At 60.6% G+C, this 26,040-nt stretch overlaps 2 protein-coding genes and 1 long non-coding RNA gene across 3 annotated transcripts in view; 2 read left to right on the top strand and 1 right to left on the bottom strand.

The window, feature by feature from the left end:
- The window catches only part of ANKMY1 (ankyrin repeat and MYND domain containing 1), a 109,062-nt gene extending 102,742 nt beyond the window's left edge, over positions 1-6,320 (top strand). Inside the window, exon 18 of the mRNA XM_032761956.2 lies at positions 5,734-6,320. Within this exon, the coding sequence (XP_032617847.1) occupies positions 5,734-5,780 (47 nt within the window). The 3' untranslated portion in view covers positions 5,781-6,320. The remainder of the gene's footprint in view (positions 1-5,733) is intronic.
- A 570-nt stretch (positions 6,321-6,890) lies between these two features.
- The window catches only part of GPC1 (glypican 1), a 32,227-nt gene continuing 13,077 nt past the window's right edge, over positions 6,891-26,040 (bottom strand). The window contains exons 2-9 of the mRNA XM_032762062.2: positions 15,783-15,941; positions 12,395-12,786; positions 11,456-11,621; positions 10,221-10,351; positions 9,992-10,111; positions 9,757-9,890; positions 9,320-9,495; positions 6,891-8,907 (exon numbers count right to left, since the gene is read on the bottom strand). Of these exons, the coding sequence (XP_032617953.1) occupies positions 8,675-8,907; positions 9,320-9,495; positions 9,757-9,890; positions 9,992-10,111; positions 10,221-10,351; positions 11,456-11,621; positions 12,395-12,786; positions 15,783-15,941 (1,511 nt within the window). The 3' untranslated portion in view covers positions 6,891-8,674. The remainder of the gene's footprint in view (positions 8,908-9,319; positions 9,496-9,756; positions 9,891-9,991; positions 10,112-10,220; positions 10,352-11,455; positions 11,622-12,394; positions 12,787-15,782; positions 15,942-26,040) is intronic.
- Positions 15,954-25,408, top strand: LOC116814489 (uncharacterized). Its single transcript, XR_009212902.1, has 3 exons — positions 15,954-18,345; positions 23,882-24,192; positions 24,881-25,408. It is a non-coding gene; the product is annotated as an uncharacterized LOC116814489 (long non-coding RNA).

A 26,040-nucleotide genomic window follows, 5' to 3' on the forward strand; every position in this document is an offset into this window, starting at 1 on the left:
CACACTGTTGGTGGGAATGTAAATTAGTTCAACCATTGTGGAAAGCAGTGTGGTGATTCCTCAAAGAGATAAAAACAGAGCTGGCACTTGACTCAGCAATCCCATCACTGGGTATGTATCCAAAGGAATATAAATGGTACTACTGTAAAGACATATGCACACGTATGTTCATTGTAGTTGTATTCACAATAGCAAGGACATGGAATCAATATAAATGCCCATCAGTGGTAGATTGGATCAAGAAAATGTGGTACATACACACCATGAAGTACTGTGCAGCCATAAAAAAAAATGAGATCATGTCCTTTGCAGGAATGTGGATGGAGCTGGAGGCTATTATCCTTAGCAAACTAACGCATGAACGGAAAACTAAATACACATGTTCTCACTTATATTAAGTGGGAGCTAAATGATTAAAACATTTGGATACAAAAAAGGGGAACAACAGACACTGAGTCCTTCTTGAGGGTGGAGGGTAAGAGGTTGGAGAGATTAGAAAAAATAACTATTAGGTACTAGGTTTAGTATCTGGGTGATGGAACAATCTGTACAACAAACCCCCATGACACGAGTTTACCTATATAAGAAACCTGCACATGTACCCCTGAACCTAAAAGTTTTTTTTAAAATCACAAGGTCAGGAGACTTAGACCATCCTGGCTAAACATGAAACCACTCTACTAAAAAAAAAAAAAAAAAAAAAAAAAAAAAAAAATTACCAGGTTCCCAGCTACTCGGGAGGCTGAGGCAGGAGAATGGCATGAGCCTGGGAGGCGGAGCTTGCAGTGAGCCAAGATCGTGCCACTGCACTCCAGCCTGGGTGACAGAGTGAGACTCTGTCTCAAATAAAAAAACAAATGATCATGTTATTGGCAAACAGAGACAGTGTAACTTCCTCCTTTCTGATGTGGATGCCTTTTATTTCCTTTCTTGCCTAATTGCTCTGGCAAGGACTTCCAATAACACATTAAATAGAAGTGGTGAAAGTGGGCACCCTTGTCTTGTTCATGATCTTAGAGGAAATGCTTTCAGCTTTTCACTACTGAGTATAATGTTAGCTGTAGGCTTGTTGTATATGTCTTCCATCACGTGGAGGTATATTCCTTCTGTATCTGATTTGTTGAGAGTTTTTACCGAAACAGGATGTTGAATTTTGTCAAATACTTTTTCTGTATCTATTGAGATGACCATACAATTGTTATCCTTTATTCTGTTAATATGGTGTATCACATTTATAGGTTTTCATATGTTGAATCTTGCATCAACATATATCCACATCCATGTGGAATCTGTCCATATCTACCCCAGCTTTGGAAAGTTTTCCACCTTTGTTTCTTTAAATAAGCTTTCTGCCCCTTTGTTTCTGTCTTCTTTTGAGACTTCTATAATTCACATATTTATTTTCTTGTTGGTCTCCGTAGGTCCCATATGCTTTTTTCACTCTTTAATATTTACTCCTTTTTTATTCTTTTTTTTGGTTAATTGGTTAGTTTTAAATAATTTGTCAAGTTTACCGATTCTTTCTTCTGTATGATCGAGTCTGTTGAAGCTCTTTATTGAATTTTTCAATTTTGTGATTGTGTTTTTCAGCTCTAGGACTTCTATTTGGTTCTTTTTTATGATTTCCATTTTTCTATTACACTTTACATTTTATGCATTTGTTTTTCTTATTTTTTTGGTTGTCTCAGTTATCTCGCATGTTTTTGAGTTTCTTTAAGATGATTGTTTTGAATTGTCAGGCAATTTATAGATCTTCGTGTCTTTGGGATCACTTACTGGAGCTTTACTAGTTTCTTTTGGTGGTATCTTTTTTTTTTTTTTTTTTTTTGGGACAGAGTTTTCTTTTTTTTTTTTTTTTTTTTGAGACAGAGTTTCACTCTTGTCACCCAGGCTGGAGTACAGTGGCAGAATCTCAGCTCACTGCAGCCTCCATCTCCTGGGTTCAAGCGATTCTCCCACCTCAGCCTCCCGAGTAGCTGGGATTACAAGCATGCACCACCATGCCCGGTTAATTTTTATAATTTTAGTAGAGATGAGGTTTCACCGTGTTGGCCAGGCTGGTCTCAAACTCCTGACCTCAAGCAACCTACCTGCCTCAGACTCCCAAACTGCTGGGATGACAGGCGTGAGCCACCGTGCCCAGCTGTGGCATCATGTTGGCCTGATTCTTTATTATTCATAGAGCCTTGCATTGGTGTCTCAATTTGAAGGAGCAAAAACCTCTTTCAGCCTTTACAGACTGATTTTGGCAGATAAAGATCTGTTGGGTCTCTGAAGGGATTGCCTCCAGGATTAGTTTAGTCACATGGCTGCTGCTGTGTCTACAGTGGGGTTTGTGGTCGGTGGGCCTATTCAAGGAAGGAGCAGGCATTGATCATGTCTGGTCCCTGGGCAGACTGGAGTGCCTCTAAGACCTTGAGGAATAGGGCTAGCTCTGGGACAAGGGTGCACTCAGTCACTGGGTGAGTCCCTGACAGGACGGACTGACTGTGGTTAAAAGGAGATGAAATCAAGTCACAAGGCCACTTTAAGGTTCACAGTTGAGGCTGAGGTCTGTAGGCCTGCCTCTGGGGGCACAGATGGGCATGCCTCCTGTCAGGTGCTTGGGGTGGGCAGGACTGCCTTCAGACCATGGCGGAGTGGGGCTGGAGCTGGGTCACGGGGCTCTTTCGGCCTGTGCAGTTGTAGATTGGTAGGCCTGCCTCCCAGCGTGCGGCCGTAGATTGGTAGGCCTGCCTCCCAGCGTAGAGACGGGCTTGTCTGTCAGTGTCCCTGGGTGGGCAGGACTGCTCCAGGACTGTGACTGGGGAAGGATGGAGTAAACTCAGAACCATTTCAACACCTTTTGTGGGATTCTGTGGCCTAAGTCAGGCAAGAGTGTCTCCCAACACGTCTTTGGGAAGGCAGGGCTCTCAGACTGCAGCTGCGGGGTTGGAGCTGACTTACAGGGCTGTTTCGGGATGTGCAGTGGAACCAAGGTTGGTGGGCCTGCCTTCAGGGGGATGGACTGGTGTGTCTTCCAGGAGGTCCCTGGGCAGTTGGTTCCTGTGTCAGGAGAGCCAAACAAGGCTGTCGTTGAGTCCACAGGGGGACGAGGCCATTTCTGGATCTGCAAAGGACCCCATTTGGCGAGCCTGCAACCTGGGTGCAAACCTGCCCTCTTAAAACAGCCCTTCTCAGGTGGGCTCCATCAGGATCTCACAGTCTCCTACCAGAGTCCTGAGGCTCCCACGAAGGCACTTTTGTGTGTGGATGACTGCCAAATTCTTGTTGCAATGGGTGGCTAAAAGCAGGGGGTCCCCTGTTCTGCCATCTTGCTGACATTACTTCCACTTGGTACTTTTCCCAATCTCCTTATTTTTTCTTTTTAAAAATGGAATTGTTCTATCCTTATGGTTTCTATGTCTCCCCCTTTTCTCTTTGATAACACAAAACACTTATTTTATAGATCATTTCAGTTTGCTCTAACATCTAAAGTTCTCAGGGTGCTGGCTCTGGTGGCAGATTTTATTTTTTTTTTCATTTTGAAATTTTAAAGAATCTTGTAATCTCAGCTACTTGGGAGCTGAGGCAGGAGAATCGCTTGAACCCGGGAGGCGGAGGTTGCAGTGAGCCGAACACCACTGCACTCCAGCCTGGTGACAGAGACTCTGTCTCAAAAAAAAAAAAAAAAAAAAAAGAATTTGAGCTCCTGTCACTGAGGCTTTGTGATTTCTCTGAGGGAATCTCACTTCCTCACTGTGGACAAACCCTCTAGGTACTTTTGTATTTACTCATTATCTTTTGTCACCAGCCACTGATTCTTCAAGGAGGATTTTTGTTTTTTTGTTTTTTTCCCTGCCCAGATCCCTAGGCAGCAAAAGCTTCCCTGGCCCATCTCTGGCAATAAGGAGAACTTTGTCCTTTCTTTGAGGTGTCCAGGTCACCTGGGGTTCCAGTTCCAGCTCCCAGCCCTCACCCAGGTCTGTGGGCACCCCTCACTCCCAAGCTTCTATCCTGAGAGGGTATTTCTGTGCCTGATACACCACTCTCTCCGCTTCCCATTCATGGAAGCCTCTCACTTTCTTTTTCTTTTCAGCACATGAGGTTTTTAGCTCTCCTGTGACCTCAGATAGGTATTAACTTTGTGAAACTGATGTTTTCCAGAATTTCAACGTGTCTGTGAGGAAAGGGGGTTATTTTAGCTGAGTCTACTATGTTGCTGTCATCTTTTCAAAGTCAACATTTCCCAGTGTTCGCTCCTGTTTCTTGTAATTCTCACATCAGGACACTTGGTCTGACTTCCCAGGCCGATGCTGCATATTTTGACGTCTCCTATAAGTTTTTTACTGGCTCTTTTTTGTGCTTTCCCAGGTTGAGTATAAACATGGGTTTGTGCTAGAAACCATGAAGGTTCCTGTTCATATTTCCAGGCCATATGAAAGAAGGAGGGAAATGTTTAGACTCACTGGTTTTGCTTTGTGGGGTGGCCTCATCTGGGAGGGGCTCCTGTGCACACGGGGACAGCTTGCTGGGCAGTGACTGCCTCCGGCTCATCCACAGCCCTGGTGTCTGTGAAGCCTTTGTGCTTCACTGCCCCTCACCCACCCTCAGGAAAGCTGTGGTGGCCTTGTTGGGGTCTCTCAGAACCCCACTTTCCCTAGACTCTACCCCCTTCTTTGATGGCTGTGACACATGCTGTGCCACCAGCCTTCAGTGTCCGTTGGAGAGATGGACGCCCAGTTATGGTCCTTCCATGATTTCAGTAGTGGCTTAGGGCAGGAGGAAGGTGGACTGAGAGGTGGGAGTTAGTCCTCTGTCCCAAGCTCGAGGGAGCACTGCAATTATAAACGGTGTTTCTTGACAGAGGGCCTTGTCCCCAGATAAAGAATACTTAGGGTCACCTGGACAGGAGCAGTGTGTGCACCCACGGATGTGTCTCTCTGTGTGAGTGCATGCGTGTGTACTATGCATGTATGTAATGTGTGCATGTGTGTATGGGCACGTGCATGTGTCTACATGTGTGCATATGCATAAGCGTGTGCACATGTGCATGCATGTGTATGGGCATGTGTACATGTGAGTGCATGCATGTGCAGGATGTGTGTGCACGTGGATATGTGTGCTTGTGTATGCACAGGGCATTGTACATGTTCATACCTATGTATGTGTGCATGTGTGTACGTGGAGTGTGCACATGTGCATGTGTGTGTATGGGCATGTGTGCATGTGAGTGCGTGCATGTGCAGGAGTGTGCACGTGTATGGATATGTGTGCTTTGTGCATGCAGAGGACGTATGTGTTCATACGTGTGTGTGTGCATGTGTGTGTGCACGTGTGATGGGTGTATGTTCGTGTGGAGCAGACACCCATGCTGGCCTGCTGGGGCTGCCTGCAGATAGTGTGGGACGCTGGGGCCACCCACCGCGGCTGGGCTGGGCTGCTCAAGGGAGGCTGACTGAGGGGCTGTTCTCTGCCTATCAGTGTGGGTGGGTCAGTTTGTCTGTGGCTTCTGGAATTCCTGTGAGGAACGGAGGGGGACTGAGAGCCAGTCCTGGCTGGAAGGGGTCTCTCCCTGAGCAGCCTTTTCAGGCAGCACCGGGGTGGGCAGAACTTGGGAGCTCCCTGGTGGTCTGAGGTGTGGCCGGGCAGGAAGGGCTGAGACGGGCCGGGTGCCCCTGCCCACCCACTCCTGGCCTGGTGTCGGTTCTGCACAGGGTGCACATCGCACCTGTGTCCTCCTTTCCCTGACAGGAAAGATGCATTTGCCCGGGTTCAAAAAGGGCTTGTGGAAGTCTTGAAGCAGCTGGGCAAGGTGGTGCCTGGAAGCCTGAGATCCTGCCAGCCGGACCAAACGCGTCGTCCACAACTACCGATGAGCGTCTGGCTGCTCGCCTGTCCCCTAGGGGCCCCGCTGAGCCCCCAGGCTGCATCCCCTGGCCAGCCAGGGAGAGGACTTCACCCCACCCTCATTTCCCAGGGGAGGAGCCGGGCCTCCGGGACTTGTGGAGGGGCCTGCAAGTGAGGACCGTGGCTACCAGGGACCTGGCGGCTGCAGATGCTTTGTGGGAGGCCTGGTCCTGCCCAGAGCTGTGACCTGCTGAGCAGTGGACTTCAGCAGGGGTGGGTGGAGCTGCGTCTCCCTCCCGGGGTGCCCACCCACCCCTCTGTGCTCTGACGCTCACAAGGGGCCTGGAGGTCCCAGTTGCTAGGGGGCCCTAAGTATTCCTGAGTCCCAGATGATGGAAGCGTAATGTTAAAAATGTTCACCAGACCACCCTGTAGTGGCTGCAGTTCTCAATAAAGCAGCTGAGGGACACACCCAGGACAGTGGGCGCTTCTGCCAGTGCCGCTGTGCCACTTCCCAGCCGCTGGCCATGACCCCACAGGAACAGGAGCGGGGCTGTAGGGAGCCCCTAGGGTTACGCAGGACCCTCCGCCTCGGGAGAAAGGAGACTGGGGACAAACGACCACCAGGGCATCCTTGGGACAATGCTGGTTCCTTCTCTCTGGCCCCTTGGGTATCTCTGAGACCACCTGGCAGGAACCAGAACCTTCCAGGGGTAGAGGATCTCCGTGCTGTGTGTGCCCAGAGCAGGGACAGGAGGTGGGAAGAGGTAGATGATGGGAGGTGGGGCCTGCTGGAGGCCGTCTGGGTCTCCGTGCCCTGGCCTTCTCCTCCTCCCCTGCACCAAGGAGGGGGCGGACAGACCTGAGTCTGCCCAGGGCGAGGTGGAGCCACAGAGAGGCTGAAGGGCACAGCTGGCAGGGGCGGCACGTTCACTCCAAACACGGAAGTGTGGTCCACGCCCAAGCCCCAGACGGACACACACACACATACACACACTCTCTCTCTCTCTCACTCTCTCCCTCTTTCCCTCTTTCTCTCTCCATGAGGCCTTGCCCTGCTGTAGGTCTCCAGCCTTTTATTCATACAAGGACTCAAAAGAACACACGTCACCCGCTGACACTGAGCGGTAGGGGGACCTTGTGGAGGAAGGACACAGCAGGCTTGGCCACTGCCCTGACCAGTGACCACTCAGGGCTGCCCCTTCCAGAGATGAGCGTCGGGTGGGGTCTGAGCGCCGCCCCCGGGCCGTCTGTGTGCAGCGGGAGTGCTGCTGTCCTGGCGCCCGGCATCACTGTGCCAGAGTCCCCAGCCCACCCTGGCACTGGCAGGGTTATTATGGGGTGGATATGCCTGTGTTGGGGGCTCCTGAACCCAAAACGTCTAAAGTCAGGTTCCAGAGAACAGAAGCCATGGGGACCCGACCAGCAACCGGGGACCTCCGTCCACTGTGCGGGACGGTGATGAAAAGCTAAGCAGCACTAAGCGGCCTCCTCAGGGTCAGTCGGTTCAGGACAGCTGCCCCCAGACCCTCCAAGTCCTCCTCCCCCTGCAGGACCCCTTCCCAACACCACACCACCCCTCCCCAGGGCCGCCTGGCAGCTGGGGCACAGGAGGGAAGGAGGGCCCATCCAGGCCTGGGGCAGGGCCCTGATGGCCTCAGTGAGTGACAGGTCACCAGGGTCCAAGGTGGGCCCTGTGTCCCTCCAGAGCTGTCTGGGAGGAGCGAACAGCTCTCCGTGAACAAGGACAGGAAGTGTCAGTAAATGGATGCACGTTTAGAAAAGCCCTTAACTATCCAGGTCCCCGTCCCCTGCAGCTGGCTGGGTCGGGAAGGGACCTAGGCATTCCCGTCTGCAGTGCGGGGTCTCACCAGCCACCAGCATCCCTGTGAGCAGGTGACAGCTGAGGGTCACTCTGAGCCCTGGCCTGTGTCACCCTGAACAGGGAGGCCCTGGTTCCTGATCTGGGTGGGGATGGCAGCAGGCGGGTCCCGGCTGCTCCTCAGCCCTTGGGGGTCCTCACACAGCCCTGGACCCCAGCAAGGCCTGCCTCGTGAGCCCCGTGTGCGAGGCGGCAGCCCACATCGGCAGAGCCCACGCTGCCTCCCTGGGTCTTGGGCCCAGCTCCCCCTCCTCCAGCAGAAGCGCAGGCGGGTCAGTGGCCCTCGTCTGCGCATGGAGGCCCCTCCCGCAGGTCTGTGGGAGGACAGAGTCCTCAGACCCCTCAGCACTGATGCTTTCTCAGGACCCACCTGCAGACGCTGGGGCCCCGCAAGGGCGCGGGGAGGTGGGGCCGGGCTCTGCAGCCTGCGCTGAGGGGAGGGCATCATGCATCATCTCAGAGGCTCCGCTAGACCCTGGATGGTGGACACCCAGACAGCCCTTGCGGGGCTTCTCTGGAGGCTGAGGGGTGGGCCAGGGCTGGCTGGTGGGCTCTGCTGGGAGTCCCAGCGGGAGGAGGCGGGGAGGAAGGCACAGGCTCGCTGTGGGCTCCAGCGGGTTGCTTTGAGGCCTCCTCTGTAGGCCTTGAGGGGCTGCTTCTGCAGCGGTGCAGGGAGCTGGGGGGAGGACTAGGCAGCCGGAGGTGCCCCTGAGGTCCCTGAAATACATGGCTTGTGGGGACACTGGCTCCCAGCTGACCTGAGGACCTCATACAAAATTAAAAGGCAGAGAGGCAGGCGAGGCCAGGCCTGGGGCCGGGACCTCTGCGCCTGCCCCTGCTCAGAGCCAGCAGCCCTCCCTGTCCCACCCCAGGCCTCTCCAGCCTGAGGTGAATTAAATATCGTCTGTGTTGTATTTTTGGCAAAGTCAGTCCTTGGCCTCTGTCCCTGGGGCCTTGGGGCAGTTACCGCCACCGGGGCCTGGCTACTGTAAGGGCCAGGAAGAGGAGGAGGGGCAGGAGGAAGGTGGGGGGCTGGGGGCGGCTGGCAGCGGAGGTCTCCTGCCCTTCCTGCTCCGACAGGCCTGGGAGGGCATGCGTCAAGGGTGTCCGGGAGCTGGAGCTCTTCCTGCTGACCCTCCGGCCGCAGAGGTCATCCAGACAGCCATCACCGCTGCCCGAGCCGCTGCCGTCGTCACCTGGGAAGGAGAGGAGGCTCTGGCAGGCCGGTCCCCACAGGAGACCCCAGTGCAGCACCACCCTGTGAGGGCCCCACATGCCAGGTAACCCCGACATCCTTTCGGTGTGGAATTCCAGGACCAGCAGCACCCGATCCCCGCTGACCCCTGAGGCTGGGAGACTCTCACTCCCTGGGGCTGCCTCCCTTGGTCCCTGGAGCCACAGCCAACAGACATCCCGGCTAGGCCTCCAGGGCGCCGCAGAGGTGTGGGGCTCGGTGACCGTGCCTGGGCAGCACAGCGTCCTCAGACTCACTGTGGTGACGCTGGAGCAGAGGGCCCCTCGGGTGGGGGAACCTGGAGGGCAGTCACACCCCTGTGGCACCCCCACCACCCCTGGCCCCTTGCCCGCCCGGCCAGGCCCTGCCCTCACTGGCGTCCTGGAAGTCCACGTCGTTGCCGTTGTAGGCGCTGCGCAGCCGGTTGGTCATGATCTTCAGCTGCATGATCTGCTGCCGGATGGTCATGTCCGGCTTGGTGATGTCAACCTCCACCTCTGGGTTGTTGATCTGGTTGGCCAGGCCGTCACCCATGACCTCGGGGAGGTACCTGGGGGAAAAGCAGGCAGAGCCCAGTCACTGTGCCAGCCCCTGCAAAGGGCCATCACCTGAGCAGGACACCCTCCCACACTCCGAGCCTGAGATGCCCAGTGGCCTCCAGGGACCGAGCAGAGCCCACGCAGGCCGCAGAGAAGTGGGGCTTGAGCCCTCCAGCAAGGGACGTGGCCCCGTGCAGACAGCACCCAGCCCAGGCACAGCCCAGTGGAGATGGCATGGGAGGGAGGGCTGTGCCAGCCAGGCGGGCACCTACCGGCCTCTGGCCATCCCGTTCCAGCAGCGGTCATCACTGGCAGTGCTCAGGGCCATCTTCTCGCTGCACAGTGTCCCTGGGAGGCTGATCCAGAAGTCCTGGACGTCGCGGAGCTGGGCCTTGGCTTCAGAGACCTGCCGGGCAGCAGTCAGGCCACTGGGCTGCCAGGGCCAGCCCGCCCCTGCCTGTCTGCCTCCCTCATGCCTGGTCCGGTGGACGGGCAGGGGCCACTCACCAGCTTCTCCAGCGTGCCTGAAGGTGGCCTCTCCCGCGGGGCCAGCTTGCCCCGGCGCCGCTTCTCCTCAGGCCCGGGGCCCTGGGGGTTGACCTTGGGGTTCCCGCAGCCCTGGATGACCTGGGGAGACACTGCAGGGTCCTTGGGGGGCAGTGGGGCCCCTCAAGCCCAATGGGGCCACATCCAGGACCCCCGCCCCGTTGTGCTCATCGTGTCCTCCTGCCCGCACCTTGGCCGTGAGCGTGTCCCTGTTGTCCTGGAGGGCGTTGATGGCCTCCGCCAGCCACGTGTGCACGCTGCCGATGACGCTCTCCACACCCGATGCACCCCAGAACTTGTCGGTGATGAGCACCATGGAGTCTAGCACAGGCGTTAACACACGCGCACACACAGGCGTTAACGCGCACACACAGGCGTTAACGCGCGCACGCAGGCCTCACCACGTGTGCATGTTAATGCAGTCTTGACAGCACAGGTCAGCGTGGGAGATCCCGCGCGTGCACTCAGGTTGGCCCATGTGACGTGTGCAGGCCACGTGCACTCAGCTTGGCCCACACCCACGTGTGCATCTGTGCCATGGGCACAGGTGAATGCGCACACAGAGGCCATTCTGCATGCTTGCTGGCCTGCCGTGTCTCGTATGTCCACGCTGGCTCATGCAGGTGTTGACATGTACATACGCTGGCTCACCTTAGTCCAGCTTGTGTGCACAGGAGCCCATGTGAGCTGGTGTGTATGTATGCTTTCTCACCTCATGCCCCCCCCATGTACACCTTAGTTCATGTGTGTGTTCTATGCATGGTGAGCACATGTACAAGTAAAGCTTATGCATTTTGTCAGCTCCCATCACATTAGCACACACCTGTTGGCCCCGTGTCAGCACATGCTAGCACGTGTGTTGGCACAGATGCATGCTGTCCCCTCTCCTGTAAGCATGTGTACATGTTAGTGGATCCGGATAAGCGTGTACATATTAGCACACACGTGTTGGCATTGATGCGGGTCAGCCCAGCTCATGTCATCACGTGCACACAGGAGCACACACCATACTGGTGGGCACCGGCCCAGTGTGTGTCAGCAAGCGTGCACGCCAGTTTGCATGTGTTAGCCTGTCATGTGACAGTGCACATACGTGTTAGCTTAAACAAGTGCTGATCCTCGATCAGTCACACGTGTTGGCATCTGTGCACACTGAGGTGCTCACTAAGTGGGGAAGGACAAGAAACGACGACCCCACAGGGCTCCCTCCCAGGCAGCTGCCCCAAGTCACACATCACTCAGGACATTCAAAAGGCACCCTGGCCCCTCGACCCTGCAGCGCCACCCAGATCTGGCCCGGGTCCGGGCATCCCTGATCAGGTCCCTGGGTCCAAGCCCTGAGCTAGGGACCACCCACCCCCCCAGGACCCCCAGCCGTGCACTCCCCAAGACAGTTCCAGGCCGCTGTGGCGGGTTGGGGCTCACCCAGGAGGTTCCTCCACTCGGCATCCAGGTCGGCCTGGTTGGCGAGGCAGCCCTTGAGTACATTTCGGCAATAGTCAGGGCAGGGCCTGGCGCCGGGGACTCCCAGGCAGTGAGCACAGTAGACCAGCTTCATGACAGCCCTCGAGCACTCTGGGCCCAGGGGGACCTGGGGAGCAAGGGAGCCTGAGCCAGGCCCCAAGGCCCTGGGTTGCCTGGCCCCGGCCAGCCCCTAACGAAGCCCCAGGGTGGGGGGCTCTGGAGGGAAGTCAGGGGAGGCCGCTGCTCTGCCCCAACTCGCGGTGGCCCTCGCCTGACTCACAGGGCCTGCCAGCCCCGATGGCCCTCACTTTAATGATCCTGAGGGTCACAGGGAGGCGAGAATATCCTCACCCGCATGCCGCTGAGGAAACCAAGGCTGCGAGTCGGGGGTGACTTGCCCAGGAGCCTGGAGGTGGGGGCAGTTCCCACCCAGGGCATGCGGGTCTGAGGCGGACGCCCTCCCTATGTCCCAGCCGGGCTGGGTCTGACACGTGCCCCCCAAGGGACCAAGGCATCCCCCTGGTCTGCGAGGCTCTGGGCCCCACCCTGCCCGGCCCCCATGCGTGTTGTTCTCTTCTGTCTCCTCTGCATCTTCGCTCCACAGCCTGGCTCAGCATCCAGCCCCAGCCCCTGGCCCTTCCCATCCTGGCCCATGATGGGTCTGGGCAGGGGTGGGCCAGCCCAGAGCCGCCTGCCCAGAGCAGGGCTCACATCTGTGGGTGCGCCGTTAGCGGGCCGTGGGCAGCAGCCAATGCAGGAGGGCCTGAGGCTGTGGGGCTGAGGTCAGAGGCTGGCCCAGAGGCCCAGGGACACAGGGTTACGTAGGGGGAAGAGGAAGTCCCTCGGGCAGAGCATGGGGGTCTGGAGGGGTTTCTGAGAGCCCCGGGTGGCTGTGCGCACCTGAGCCACCTTCCGGACCACGTCACTGGCCACGCCCAGGCCCTGCACAAAGGAGCGAGCAGCCACAAAGGCACGGGTGGCCCGCAGGCGCAGCTCTCTTGGGGCCTCCCCGAAGGGCCGCAGCGCCTCGGCCTGCTTGCCCAGGCAGTCCAGGTAGTCATCGGGCAGCAGCAGCTGGGGGTGCAGCTGCTTGAAGAGGCGCTCGAGCAGGCGGGCCCAGAACTCGGCCAGCGTCTCCTCCAGGTGCAGGTTGGCGCCGCGGTAGTACAGGCGTAGCTCTGAGTACAGGTCCCGGAAGGCCCTCGTGTTCTGCGTGTACAGCTCGCCGAAGGCGCCGGGGAAGGCGCCCTGCAGCGTCCGCTCCGAGTCGTTCAGCAGGTGCTGGAAGTGGTCTGCGCACAGGGAGGGGGCGTGATCGGGACCATGTTTCCCCTGCCGTGGCAGCTGGACCGGAGCAGGGGACTCAGCCCTCAGAACCACGGCTCTGAGGATACTCTGAGGACCTTGGAGTCGGACGCCACACTGCAGCGGCTGTGGGCCCTGTGAGCACCCACAGGCCTCCCCGAGACCTCACCCCCTGGCCTGGGGAGCGGCGGCCCAGGTGGCAGGGGTCCTCTCTGGGGTCTCAGGGCCTCTGACTGGGGCTCCAGTGGCAGTTTCTGAGCTGAGCCCCGGGCAGGAACAGATGCTCTGTGACTCAGTGATCCCCTGAGAACACCCAGGGAGGGGCTGCTGGTGGAGATGGGGCCTCACTGGGGTAAGAGGGGCCGGGCTGGTCTGTGCCCCCCTGCCAGCCGCTCCTTCTCTCCACCGGTCCCCACTTGTGCTCCCTGTGGCCCCAGCTGCCTGCCCTGCGAGTCTCCAGGGCCGCTGCCCCTCCTGCCACTGTCTCTGCTGCTCTCCTGGGCTTCCTGTCTTCTCTCAGCTTCCGCGATCCAGAAGCTTCAGCTCTGCGCGTCCCGGGCCTGTCTGAGGGCTCTGGGGGGGCCTCCTGCAGCCCAGAACCCCAGACATCTCCCCTGCTGGGCAGGGGGTGGGGAGGCACAGGCTCACCCTCAGACCTCCACATGTGCTGCAGGGGCTTTGGGGGAAAGCCTCCGTACCCCGTGCCTAGATGGGACCCTGGACTTCCCCATCCCATTTGGAAGTGGGACTTCCAGGTCTGTAACTGCTCAGAGCATCCCTAGGGCTGTGGCCGGCTTTGCCCCTCAGGTACTGGGGGCTCGATGGCCCACCATGAGGTGCTCCAGGGACGCAGGGCAGAGGCTCTCCTCTGAGGCACGGGGGCTGTCAGGCCTGAGATCTCTGGACCAGCCCCCATGCTGACCCCTGGCAAGGCCTGGGGCTACAGGGCTGGCAGGGCTACAGAGAGCTCCCAGGCCGCTGGGGGGAGGATGGACGGGCCACACAGCTGTCCAGTGTCCGCCTCAGGTCCTGGCGCCTGGAACGCCGTGGCCTCTCCTGGAAAGGGGTGGCTTGCGGTTCATGCATTAGCCCAGACACACCTAGAGGGCCATGGGCCAAATCCAGGTGCAGTCCCCAGCTCTACCTCCTGCCAGGCCCCATTCAGCTGCCCCTGAAGGCTGGTGGGGGGGCGGGCACAGGGCTCCAAATCCCTGAACACAGCAACCCGAGGTCCAGCCAGGCTCCCCTCCTACTGCCTCCCACTGGCTCCCACCAGCACTGCAGACAAAGACCCAGGGGCCCTCAGCTGCCCCGGAGGCTGGGAGGGGCCAGCAGCTGCCATGGGCAGGGGTGGGAGGGGAGGACATGGGAGGTGGGGGTTGGACAAGACTCCCTGGGGTAGGGGCACAGGTGGGCCTTGGGCACATAGTGGGTCATTTTTAACACAAATGTCCCCAAAGGGTGTCTGTGTTTTCATGTCAAAGATAGGAGAGTCAAACAGGAAGGCTGGAGGCTTCCAGAGGGCAGCAGAGGGAGGGCGGTGGTAGGGCGCTGACACGGGACGGGCCCCAGAGCAGGGCAGCGACACCGACCCCCTCAAAGCCAGGAGGAGGCAGGCGGGCAGGACGTCCCCAGGCCAGGAAGATGGTGTGATGGGCAAGGGTCTTAGCAGGAGAGGGAAAGGGGCAGGGCTGGGTGGCACGCTGGGGCGAGAGCCAGGGCTCAGTGGTACTGGGGAGAAACTGAGGCCCAGGGCGCAGTGGAGGAGGTGAACGGGGTCCCTACACATGGGACAGACCCAAGTGGCTCAGGAAGGCTCCTGACTCAGGGTGCAGGGGCTCGCTCCCTGGGTCTAGCTGGGCAGGAGGAAGGAGAGTCCCAGAGGGGCCACGTGTGTCCCACGGGCCCCACACCAGCGGGGAGGGCTGAGCTCTGAGCATCGATGTCCAAGTCACAGAGAGGGAGCTTCTGACCCACTGCTACCCAGGTATACGCCAACAGCTGAGGTCCCGCAGCCCTGTGGAAATGGCCTTGGGGGCTCCTGGGGACAGGCAGACTCTCCCGGGAGCCTGGGAGGCCACAGCAGGTGTCCAGGAGCCGGAGAAGCAGGAACGCTGAGACAAACCCCAGGGCCCCAGCAGCAGCTGCCGACCCTCACAGCCACATGGAGCCCTGCAGCCTCAGCGCTCCCTCCCTCCTGTCTGCTCAGGCTCTCTGTCCCGGTGCCCCGGCTCTGCCCGGACACAGGGGTAGTACCTCAGCCTGGGCTGCCTCCCTCCACCAAGTCCTCGTGTTTCTGATCAGAGGTCACTTCGTGGGGGACCTCCTGACCCCACACTGTCCCCCTGGAGGTGCCTGCCACTCTCTGCCCAGACACAAGGCGAGGCCCAGCCTGGGCCGAGGAGTATGTGGCTCTGACACAGCAGCTGGCGGGGCCTCGAGGCCTGCAGGGATCAGTCCCCGGGGCCCCCAAACTCCTGCCCCGATATAAAGGGCTGGGTGGCGGCCACCCCAGGCAGGCCCTGCGCTCTGCAGCCCTGTCCCCAGCCCTAGTCTCAGCCGTTGCACTGAGCTCCCTGGCTCCAGGCCACCTGGTCCCCAGGGGCAGTGGCTTGGGGCACTTGAGGAGCTGCAGGCAGGATTTGGCCAAGGCCCATCTTTCTGCAGGTGCTCGGGAGAATCTGCTGGTGACAGGAGCCTCTGAGTGGCTGATGGGATAGGCCCTCTGTCCCCAAATGTGCACTGGGAATGGGCTGTGCACACCCCCAGGTGGGTGTCAAACCCTGCAGATCCCTGCCTGAGGGCAGCCCCCAAATCCCAGCTGGGGCTTCAACCCAGCACCCTAGCCCCAAAGCACTAACTCCCCCACCTCCCCCTGCCAATCCCCCACCCTCTGCATTGACACACCAGGCAAGGCCCAGTGTGCCCCTCCCCCGATGCACCAGCACCTTGCGGGCCCCAAGCACCCCTGGGAGGCACTCACCATCGAAGCTGCGCAGCTGGGTGGCCAGCATGGCCTGCAGGGCGCGGCTGCTGTCCCGGAGCGCGGTCTCCAGCTCGGCACGGCTGCGGTTGGTCAGGTTCTCCTCCATCTCGCTGGTGCAGCAGGTGTAGCCCTGGGGGCAGATCCGCAGGTGCTCACCTGTGGGGAAAGGCCAGCGTGAGGGAGAGGGGCTGGGACAGCACTGGGAACCAGGAGGGCACCCTCAGGCTCTCCTGGGCAGAAGGATGGCAGACCCAGGGTGGAGCACAGCTCAGGGGTGGGCCAGCCTGGGGGGTGCCCTGGGTGAAGGCAGAAATGGTGGGGGCATGGAGGGAGGAAAAGCCCTGGCTTGGGTCCTGTAGCTTCCCACACATGACACAGGAGCAGGGCTGCCTCTACAGGGCAGGAGGCCCCTTGGGCAAGTCCCGCCCCTCAGCCTGCTGTCCCAGCAGCCGCAAGCAAAGAACTGGCCTCAGGTTCCTGTGTGCAAGTGGGGAGGAGGCTACCAGGCCCGACAGGCACATGTCTGAGGATGGGGAAGCAGGAAGGAATCCAATCCCCCTCTCTTCCCACAGCAGCCCTGGGAGGCACCCAGCTCCCACTGCAAGGACAGCAGATCCCACCAACAGCGGGCTGGTCAGAGGCACTGGCCCCGCAGGACCCCAGGCACAAGTCTGCTGTGGAGACAGGTATGCTCTGGTGCAGGTGGCAGGCCCTATGAAAGGGTCATCGGACCATGCCCCAAGCCCTGCGGGGTGCACCCTGTGCCTCCTGGTGTCCTCGTGGAGTCCCCTCCTCTGCAGCCTGCCATGAGCTACTCTGCTCCAGCGTCCAGGGCAGTGACAGTGGCACTGCCATCAGAGACAGCCTCACCTCCTTGTGGGGAGTGGGGACAGGACAGGTTTTGAGTCAGCCCTCGGCCCTGCTGTGTACACCTCAGGGCCCACCTGGAATATGTGTGTGGCATCAGGAAGAACTGTGCATTTAAAAGGGTGTACATCGCACTGTGATGAAGGCTGCCGCAATCCCCATTTTGTTAACCAGGAAACTGGGGCTTACAGGGATGAGGTCTCTTGTCCCAGCTATACAGTGAGGGGGCAAGTGGTTCTGGCTGCCTAAGCTCAGGACTCCACACTGCCAGGGCCACACTGTTACTTCTGGGCCTCGTCCCCCACCTCTAAGGCCCTCCTGGTGCTGGCCTAGGTCAGGCACAGTGGAGAGGTGGAGGCACGAGCCTGGCTTAGTCAGAGGGGTGGGGTCAAGGGGGGGGGGGGTTGTCAGCAGGAATTCCAGCAACTTTCCTCAGGACTGCCGCCCCAGGGGCCTGTCTCATCCCGTCCTGAGACCCTGGGCCAGGGTGGCTGGAATGTGGCAGGTCCTGCATTCTTTTACCTCCTGCCTGGGGGTCAGCGGGAAGTGAAGGCCAGGCCAGGGAGGAGAGGCAGGAGAGGGAGCCGGGACCGAGGGTGGGATCAGCCCGGCAGCCGCACCTGGCTCGAGGCTGTCCTGGGGTTGCTGGCAGCAGCTCCAGCCCTGCCTGGAGGTGGTAGCAGGGATCTGTAGCCCCAGTGCAGGCAGGGCCTGAAGCAGCCCAGGAAGTGCCCTACCCGCTTACTGCAAGAGGAGTCGCCCCTCAGGCCTGGGGTCCAGGAAGCCCTTCCCCACTAGAGGCCATCTAGGGTGGGGACCCAGACTAGGTGGTTGAATGCCTGGGTCAGACTGAGTTTGCTGATCTTCCGCGCCCTCTAAGCACACACACCCAGGGAGGAGGCCAAGACAAGAGGAGGGAACAGAGAACCCGAATCTGGCCTTGGGCAGCTGCCGCTTGGCCCCTGCAGCCTCTGTGCCTGCTGACGTGACAGCAAGGAGACAGGCTGTCAGAGGGGCCTGGCAGAGCGAGGGAGGGCCAAGGTAGGGGTTCTTATCCTGGGGTGCTCCCTCCTCGCCCTCTTTTCCTGTCTGAGTTCTGGAATGTACTGACACAGGGGGCTCTGGCTTGAGCTGGAGGGGGAGGGAGCCCTCCGCAGGGGCTGCAGTCCAGGGATTCCCCAGGGCCTGGACTTATGTTCCTAAGCTGCAGACAGAGCGGGAATGGCAAGTGCACCTGTGCCCCCCGCCCCTCCTTACCTCCAGATGCCTGCTGGAGGGGGAGTTGGGGGTCCAACAGAGTCTGGGGCCAGGAGGGCCTTGTGGGAGCCAGCTGGGGTGAGGACAGAGCCCGGCGCTGAGAGCCCTGGGGCTTAGTAGAGAAGGGGTACTCCTTCCCCACTCCTCACATGGGTGGGAAGGCGCCCTCAGGCAGGAAGACTGGGACACAGGTACACTCGCCAGGGACCATCCTTCACTCTGCAACCTTTATTCACTGATGGGATTCTGCCCCAGTCCCACCCCCGTGGGGGCAGGATTTAGAGCAGGAACCGCCCCCCGGGTCCTTTCCTGGGGCCTGTGCCAGGCTGAGCAGACTCAGGAGGTGTCTCTCCGAGGGTGTGGGCTGTGATGGGGCCCTGTGCACCCATCCAGGCTGCCCAGACCAGGAGAGCACAGGTCAGCCGGACACGTGATGGTGCTGGGCTGGGCAGTGAGAGGGAAACGTGCCTGGGGGAGGGGGTGGCAGGTGCCAGCTGAGCTTCCCGGGGACAACCTGGGCTCAGCTGTGATGGGCTCAGCTGTGACGGGGCACCCAGGCCAGGCTGGCTGGGCCACAGGCAATGAGTGGGCTGGTCCAAGACTCAGGACTAGGGCTCAAGCACTCCTAGGGGGTAGGGGTGGGTGGCATCCGTCGCCGGCTCCTCCTGTGCCCCTCCCTCGCAAGGTCCCTGGTGGACCCACTCCCCATTCCCCACCATGCAGATAGGAGAGGCTGATGAGAGACATGGAGAGGTGAGGCCCAAAACACCCATAAGATATGGGAAGCTCCCCGCAACCTGCAGGTTCTGAGGGGCTCCTTGGCACTGTCAGCCACCTCCCACACCCCCTCACAGCTGTGCACCAGCCCCCGCGCCTCAGCCCCCCCTGCTAACCCCTCAGCCCCGCCCGGCCACCTCGCCCAGCCGGCCCGGTGACCTGCGCTGTTCCGGCTGCCCCAGCACAGCCCCCGTCCCTCCCTCCCTCCTCGGACAAACACGGGAGTGAAGACACGGAGCCAGAGCTCGGGCGCCGGCCTGGGAGCCCCGGGCAGGCTGGACAGAGGCGGCCCCCTGAGGCCCGCTGTGGGTTGGATGCGCGGCAGGTAAAGGCAGGAGGCCTCCCGCTGGCTTCCTTCTGCTGAGCTCTGGCCCAGCGCAGGCCGGGGCCGCGGGTTTTGGTCCTGGACATGAGATGGCAGAGGCCGGCTCTGCAAAGTCCCCCTGCAGGGCGGCAAAGCAAGACCCCTCCTGGAGGAATGCCAGGGGCTGGGGTCTTTCTGGATGGAGAGCCATGTGCCCAAGACCAGTCCTCATCTTCAATCTCCCCACCCCCAGGTGCCTCCCCATCACTTCTCTCAGCTCAACACCTGGGGGACAGAGAGGCCTCAGGCCAGGAGGGAACCCTCCCCATGTCCCTCTCCCTCTCCTTCCTGGCCTTTCTCCTCCTCCAACCCAGAGGGAGGCATTTTCCAACCTAGGGGGTGAGTCTCAGCAGCCCCTCCCCTTCCCCCCCCCAACACACAGGGAGGCATCTGGGCCCTTCCGGCCCACCCCTCCCTCCCGCCCTGGGGCTGCTCAAGTCAAGGTCACCAGGCCTGCTCCCCGCTGGGCCAGGGACTGGACCCTCTCTTCCCCGATCCCTGGGCTGAAGTTGCTGTAGCCGACCCATCCTTCTACAGCGCTCCCCTCCCTCAGTCACTGGGACACTTCCCTTCCCCAGTGCTCTGCGGATTTTTTTGGGGGGGAAGGGGATTATTTGTTTCATGGCAGATTCATCCCCCACCTCAAACCCAGAGCCTCCAATTCCCAGGCTCCTGCTCCTCAGGTGAAAGCGCAGAGCTCCCGCTCCCTGGCTCGTAGGCAGCTGCTGTCTCGTCCATCTTCCCCCTCCAGATCCTGACAGCTCTGGACCACCCCACTCTGCTGCTCCTCGCTAAGCCCCCACCAGCCTTAGCTTTAGACACCTTTTAGGTCATGCATTCTCATCCCCTGCCGACATGTCCCCACCCAGCAGTCTCCCCTCGGTCATCAGCGCCATCACCCCAAAGCTTTAGGCGAGACTCTCATCCTGACAGTGGCCACCATCCCCAGTGATGGACCCAGACCTCATTTGTCCAGACCCAGCCTGGCAGCTGCCCGTGACCAGTGGCTCTGGAGCCCTCCCAAGGAGAATGCAGAGAGATGATGGCGCCACGCCACGCCCATCCCTCCAGAAGCTTCCACGGCTCACACAGGAGGTGCAGACTGTAAAGCCGGCTTTATCCACCTTTACAGCCTCGTCCTAGACACTCAGTGTCAACAGACTCCAATGCCTAAGGTACCGGAATTTGGCGTGGACAGTCGGCCTGCACTGCCTGCCTTGGTGCTGGAGTAGGGCTGTGCGCGGAGCTCCAGGCACCGCAGCCTCCCAACACGCAAGGGAAGAGCCCAGGCCTCCCTGCTCCTGCCCTCTACTCAGCTCTGCACCCTGCAACGGGGCCTTCCTGGCTGGCCGATGGCTGCGAAGGCTTTCCCCAAGCCCGAACCCTCTTCCCGAAGCCTGCCTCAGCCCCTGGCCCATCTGCTCTCGGACCCCAACCAGCTCCAGTGGCTGTGGCATCCTCCGGCATGTCCAGCAGCCTCCTGGGGTGAAGGTGCACTGGACAAACGACCCCGGAGGCTTCCTGGGGACCACCCACCGCCCAGGTTGCAGGAGATCTTTTCCTCACTTTTGCCCCATCCCCTAAGAAGCCGGCGCCCCTGGCCAGTCCCTGTCCACCTGGGCTCCTGACGTCTGAGCCAGAGGCAGCCTTGGCCCCACCTGCGAGGTGGAGCGGCCACGGCACCTCAGCTCCTCGTCAACGGCATCCACGGCCCCCAGACCCACCCCATCGTGCTTCCCTCCCCTCCCCACACCCCTGCCGCCTGCCCGAAGCCCCCTGCCACCATTTCACCCAAATGACAGCGTCGCCAAGGAGCCCCTCCGCCGCCGCCGAACCTCCGCCACGCACTGCGACCCGAAACCGAGGGGCGTCGTAGGGACACCTCTGCCCCGGGTGGGAGGGTCCGCGCCGCAGGCCGGCTAAGGCTCCTGTCACCCGCGGCTGCTTGCGAGGGCGACAGGCGTGAGACCGGCCCCGGCAGCGGAACAAAGGCTCGGCGGCACCGGCGGCAGCGTCGCTGACCTGGGGGTCCCGGGCGCCCCGATGCCGGTCGCCAGCCGCCGCGGCCAGGGACGAGCACGGCAAACCGTGCAGCCGGAGCGGGCGCGCAGGAGCCTGGACACGCGGCAGCGCTCGCGGCGCGGCGAGGAGGGGGCACTGGTGCAGTGGGCGCGGCGGGGAGGGGAGGGGGCGGGCGGGGAGCCGGGGGCTGCGGCGGGCGGGCGAGGGGAGGAGGGCACCGCGATTGGCGGGGAAGGGGCTTGTCGCAGTGGGTGCGGCAGGCACGGGGGCGGGGTGGCGGGGGAGGGGGCTCGAAGGGCTGCGACAGCCCGGGGGAGGGGGATGGGCCTGGAGGAAGAGGAAGGGGGGCCCCGGGGCTGCGGCAGGCGATGCGGGAGCGGGGCGGAGGGTGGGGGCGGGGACGCCGGGATGCGGCCCGGGAGGGGTAGGGGTAGGTGCAGCTGGGGCGATGGGTGGGGTGGGATCGGGGACGGGCCACGGACTCCCGACAGGAGGGGCGGAAAGGGGATGGGGCTGCGGCGGCCAAGGAGGGCAGGACGGAGCGGAGGATGGGACGGAGGCGGTAGGGACGAGGAACGGGTGGAGATGAGGGTGGCGCGCCTGGGAATGCGGGTGCGGTGGCGCCGCGGGAGAGGTCCTCGGGCCTGGCTTCCAGCGCGGCGGCGGATGCGGGACCCCCTTTGCGGCGGCGGCTCCAGCGGCTCCGGGCGGCGCGCGGGCTCTGGGTGCAGGTGCTCGGGCCGGGGAAAGGCGGCGGAGCGGGGCCGGGCGGAAGGGCTCGCAGGAGGCGAAAAGCCAGCGGGAGACTCGGGGGGGCTGCGGTCCGCCGGGCACGCGGGCCACTCCGGCCGCAGCAGCCCCGGGCAGCGCCACAGCCGCACTGGCGCGCACGGCCGAGGGCGGCGGCTCCGGGGACGAGCGTCCTCCCGCAGCCCCCGCCCCGCCGTGCTCGGCACCGCCCCCGTCTCCCTGGAAACCGCAGGCGGCCGCCCCGGCCCCTCCGGCCAGGTCCCCGCCGCCGCAGCCGCCTCCTGCCCGCCGCCCTGCGCCCGCCTCCCTGCCCGCCGCCAAGGCCGGGCCCCTCCCTCCCGCCTGCGGGTGCTGCTCCTCTTCTTCGCGGGCAGCCCGGGCCTCCTAGGCTCCCCACTGCAGCTAAGCGGGCCCAGGCCTTGGTGCAGGGGCTCCTGGGTCTCAGCAGGGCTGGTGCTCAGGGGAGCCGGGGCCCCTCCCCGGAGGGTAATGGGGGCGGGGTGTCGGGTTTCTCTCTGTGATGAAGGTGGCAGCTGACCACGGCTGTCCTCACGCAAAGCTGCCATGGTCATTCCACATCCTCTACCTGCCCTCTCCAGCCCCCAGTCCAATGGCACCCGGGCCTTGACTCCAGACCCCCCTGCCCCTATATCCTGACTTGCTTTCCCTCTGACATACCAAACCCAACAGGCCACATCTTTCCACCAAGTCTCCCACCCAGGTGCCCCCGGCCTGGGAGGTCTATGCTGTGCGCCTCTGGCCCCTCCTTGGACACCAGAGGGACACCCTCCCGCCAACACCCTCCCCTCCCTGCAGCCCAGGGAGGTTCCCACTGTGGCTCCCTGCGCGGCTCCCACTGTCCCGGCCCGGCTCCCCACTTTCCCCAGGCCTGCTAACCCAGCCAGACAAAACCACCCACTCACACCAGTTCCCCTCTGGCAGCACTCAGGCCTCTCGGCCAATCTGCAATGGGCACACTGAGAGCTGCTGGACAGACCACCAAGGCAGGCCACAACACCGGAGACCCCCAAAGACGGGGGCTTCACCAGGCAACCCACAGGACTGCTCTCTAAGCTGCCCAGATCCTGCTTGGGGAAGCCCTGGGCAGGCCATCCTGCCAGCAGACACCAGGTCTGGGCGGTACCTGTCCTGGCATGGCAGGACGGCAGGGGTCCATCAGATGGGAGCCTAGTCACAGCTCGGGCCAAGAAGCCGCGTGCCTTCTGCAGGCCTCCCCCCATGCCAGTCTGCTCCACTGTCTGAGGCTCATGCTGTGGCCTCAGACACTGGGGATGAAAGGGGATTCAGAGTTTGTGTCACAAACCTCCTGCCACACCCAGGACCTGGTGTCTTGGCTGTAAGGCAGAAAGCCCACTCTTGGAACCCAGGATGAGGTGCTCCCCAGAGGCCGTGCCCCCAAGCCTGGCTCAGCCTTTCTCCTCCTTGGCTTGGTGGAGCTGAAGAGGGCACTCACATCTCTATGCCCACCCCTGCCAGCAGGTGGAAATCAGGCAGGCTGTGGGAGGGTAGGGTTGTCCTCCTGGGGCTCTGCCCAGCTCTCCCATCTAGCTTCCCATACGTCCACTGCAGGGGCCACAGGCACCCAAGGAGGCCTCGAGGATGGACTGGCCTTCCCTGTCTGCTGCATCCACAGGGGGCACGCTAGAAACGCAGAACGGGACACAGCAGCCACATTCCAATCCACAAAGATGCCGCGCAGGCCCGTCCATCTGCCCTGTGAATGCCAACCAGGCAGAGACACACATACAGCTGAGGCTGGGCCGGATCCCAGAGCAAACCCTTGGGTGCCTCCAGAGGGAGCCCGCCAGGAGGGATGGCTCGTAAACACTGGGGAAGGAACAGAAGAGGAGGAGGGAGCAAAGGAACTCGGCTGCCCACCCCCAACCCAACCACTTGCCGAGAAGCCATCTCTGTGGTCATGGGGGCCTGGCTCTCCCTGCGCCCACCCCCACCACCCAGTCACTCCACCCAGTCACCCCACCCAGCTGTGACCTGCCGCTTCCCTCCATCTCACATGCTTTCCCCTCACCTCCCCCAGAAAGCCTCCCTAGCCTCTGGCCTCCAGTCCCAACAAGCCATGCTCTTCCAGAGGGAACCTCTGCTAGGGGAGCCTCCACTTCCTTGCTCCTGCCTCCCTATCTGGCACCCAGGCCGGCCCTGGTACCCTGGTACTGAATAAAGGCACACGTCTAAATGATGTTGGGGGGAATCTGCCCAGTGTTGGCACTGGAGGGAACAAGACCCACTGCCAGCATGGCCCACGAGCCACGCCCCCCCAAGCCAGCACCTCCTCCCCAGAGGAAGCACGGGGCTCGAGGGGGCGCGCCCCTGAGTGGGAGGTCACACCTGGTGAGGGCTCCCTTGTTCCCAGAGGCCTAGCTGTCTCCCTGCTGAGATGCAGAGCTCACTATGGGCCTCACAGGGGTTTAAGCCGAGTCATTTCATCTTCACAGCAGCTGTAGGTCCCGCCGACAGAGCTGACACATAGGGAGTTAAGTGACCGGCGCAAGGTCACAGGCTAGGAGTAGCAGCACGGGGCCCAGCACGAGGAAGGGCCTTAGCATCCCCCACCTCCCCAACCTTGCAGCCTGCCCTGACTCCAATCCCAGGGGAATTCCTGAGCTGCAGGCAAAGGCTGAAGCAGGAGCCAACAAGTCCTGCTGAGCCCAGAGAGGTCTGGGCGGTCCCAGGAGGGCGTCTCCCTAGGGCTTTGATGAGTTGGCGGCCGCCCAGGCACCTCTGCCTGCCCGCCCAGCATGGCAGGTGTGTGGGCTGGAGCTTCTGCCCAGCCCTGCCCTACAGCCACAATTAGGGGACAAGTGCAGATAAAGCATGGAGGCCAGTTACATCTGAATTTCAGATCAACAGTGAATTGTTATTTTAGTGCAGTATAAAAGTATTTGGCCCCAAAGAACTGGAAGCAGGAAATGGAACAGGTCCTTGTACACCCATGCTCACAGCATCATTCACCAGAGCCAGAAGGCAGAAACGATGTCTCCCCACAGTTGAATAGATTGTTTCCACAAACTGTCTGTAGGTGCATACAATGGAATAGGATTAATCCGTGAAAAGGAAGAAATTCTGGGCGTGGAGGAACCTTGAGGACGAAGCTGAGTGAAAGAAGCCAGACACAAAAGGACAGAGATGGCAAGATCCCACTCATGTGAGGTCCCTAGAGGAGTCGGATTCATAGAGACTGAAAGGATGGCGGGCACCAGGGGCAGTGGGGAGGGGAAATGGGGAGTTACTGTTTAATGGGGACAGTTTCAGTTTTACAAGATGAAAAGGGTCGTGGAGCTGGATGGGGGTGACGGCTGCACAATAGCGTGAATGGACTGAACGCCACTGAACTGAACTCCTAAAAACGGTTAAATTGGCAAATTTTGTTATGCATATTTTGCCACAAAAAGCAAACAACTCTTCTCCCCAAAAATATCTGGAGTGTACTTACACTAAATATGTAGGGCATATTTACTCTCAACATTTATTTCCTTATTTGAAATTAAAATATTTGGGACACACTACACTACAAAATGATTCAGGGTCTACCTGAAATTCCCATGTACCTGGTGTCCTGTCTTTGCATCTGCTAAATCCGCAGCCCTTTGCAGCGTGGGGGCTGGGGGGTGGGGCGCCTGCTGGAATCACACAGGTCTCCCCACCCGCAGCAGCCCACCACCTTTAGGCACCCATGCGTGTGCACCCACGTATCCCTAGCTCCCCCACTCAGGTCTCAGACCCAGTCCAGGCTGTCAGCAGGAGGTTTAAGGCCACTTTCAACTCTGAACTGCCCCCAGCCTCCTTGGAGAGCAATGCGTCTCTCCCAAAATCAGCAGTATCTCAATGAACAGGCAGACAGGACCACCCCCAGCTTACAGATGGGAAGATTGAGGCTCACGGAGGTTAGGTGGCTTCCCCCCGGGTCTCAGACCTCGCCTAATGCGGATCTCCTTCCACTGGCCTGAGTGTCCCCCTGTCCTCACTGAAGGGGAGGAAATGAGAAGCCCAGGCTCGGCACCTGGGCATCCCAAGCCCAGGTATGGAGATTAGGCCACTCTTGCAAAACTAGGGTCAGGCCTGGCCACCCTTGCTGGCCTGACTGTCCCGTCGCTGGCCAGGCGCTGCTGAAACCTAGCTGGGCCTCAGGCAGCTGGGCCGGCATCTGCAAGGCCATGTCCGGGGAGGGATACCTGCCAG

The sequence above is a fragment of the Hylobates moloch genome, unplaced genomic scaffold (genome assembly GCF_009828535.3).
Source record: "Hylobates moloch isolate HMO894 unplaced genomic scaffold, HMol_V3 SCAFFOLD_1, whole genome shotgun sequence".
NCBI classification, from domain to species: Eukaryota; Metazoa; Chordata; class Mammalia; order Primates; family Hylobatidae; genus Hylobates; species Hylobates moloch.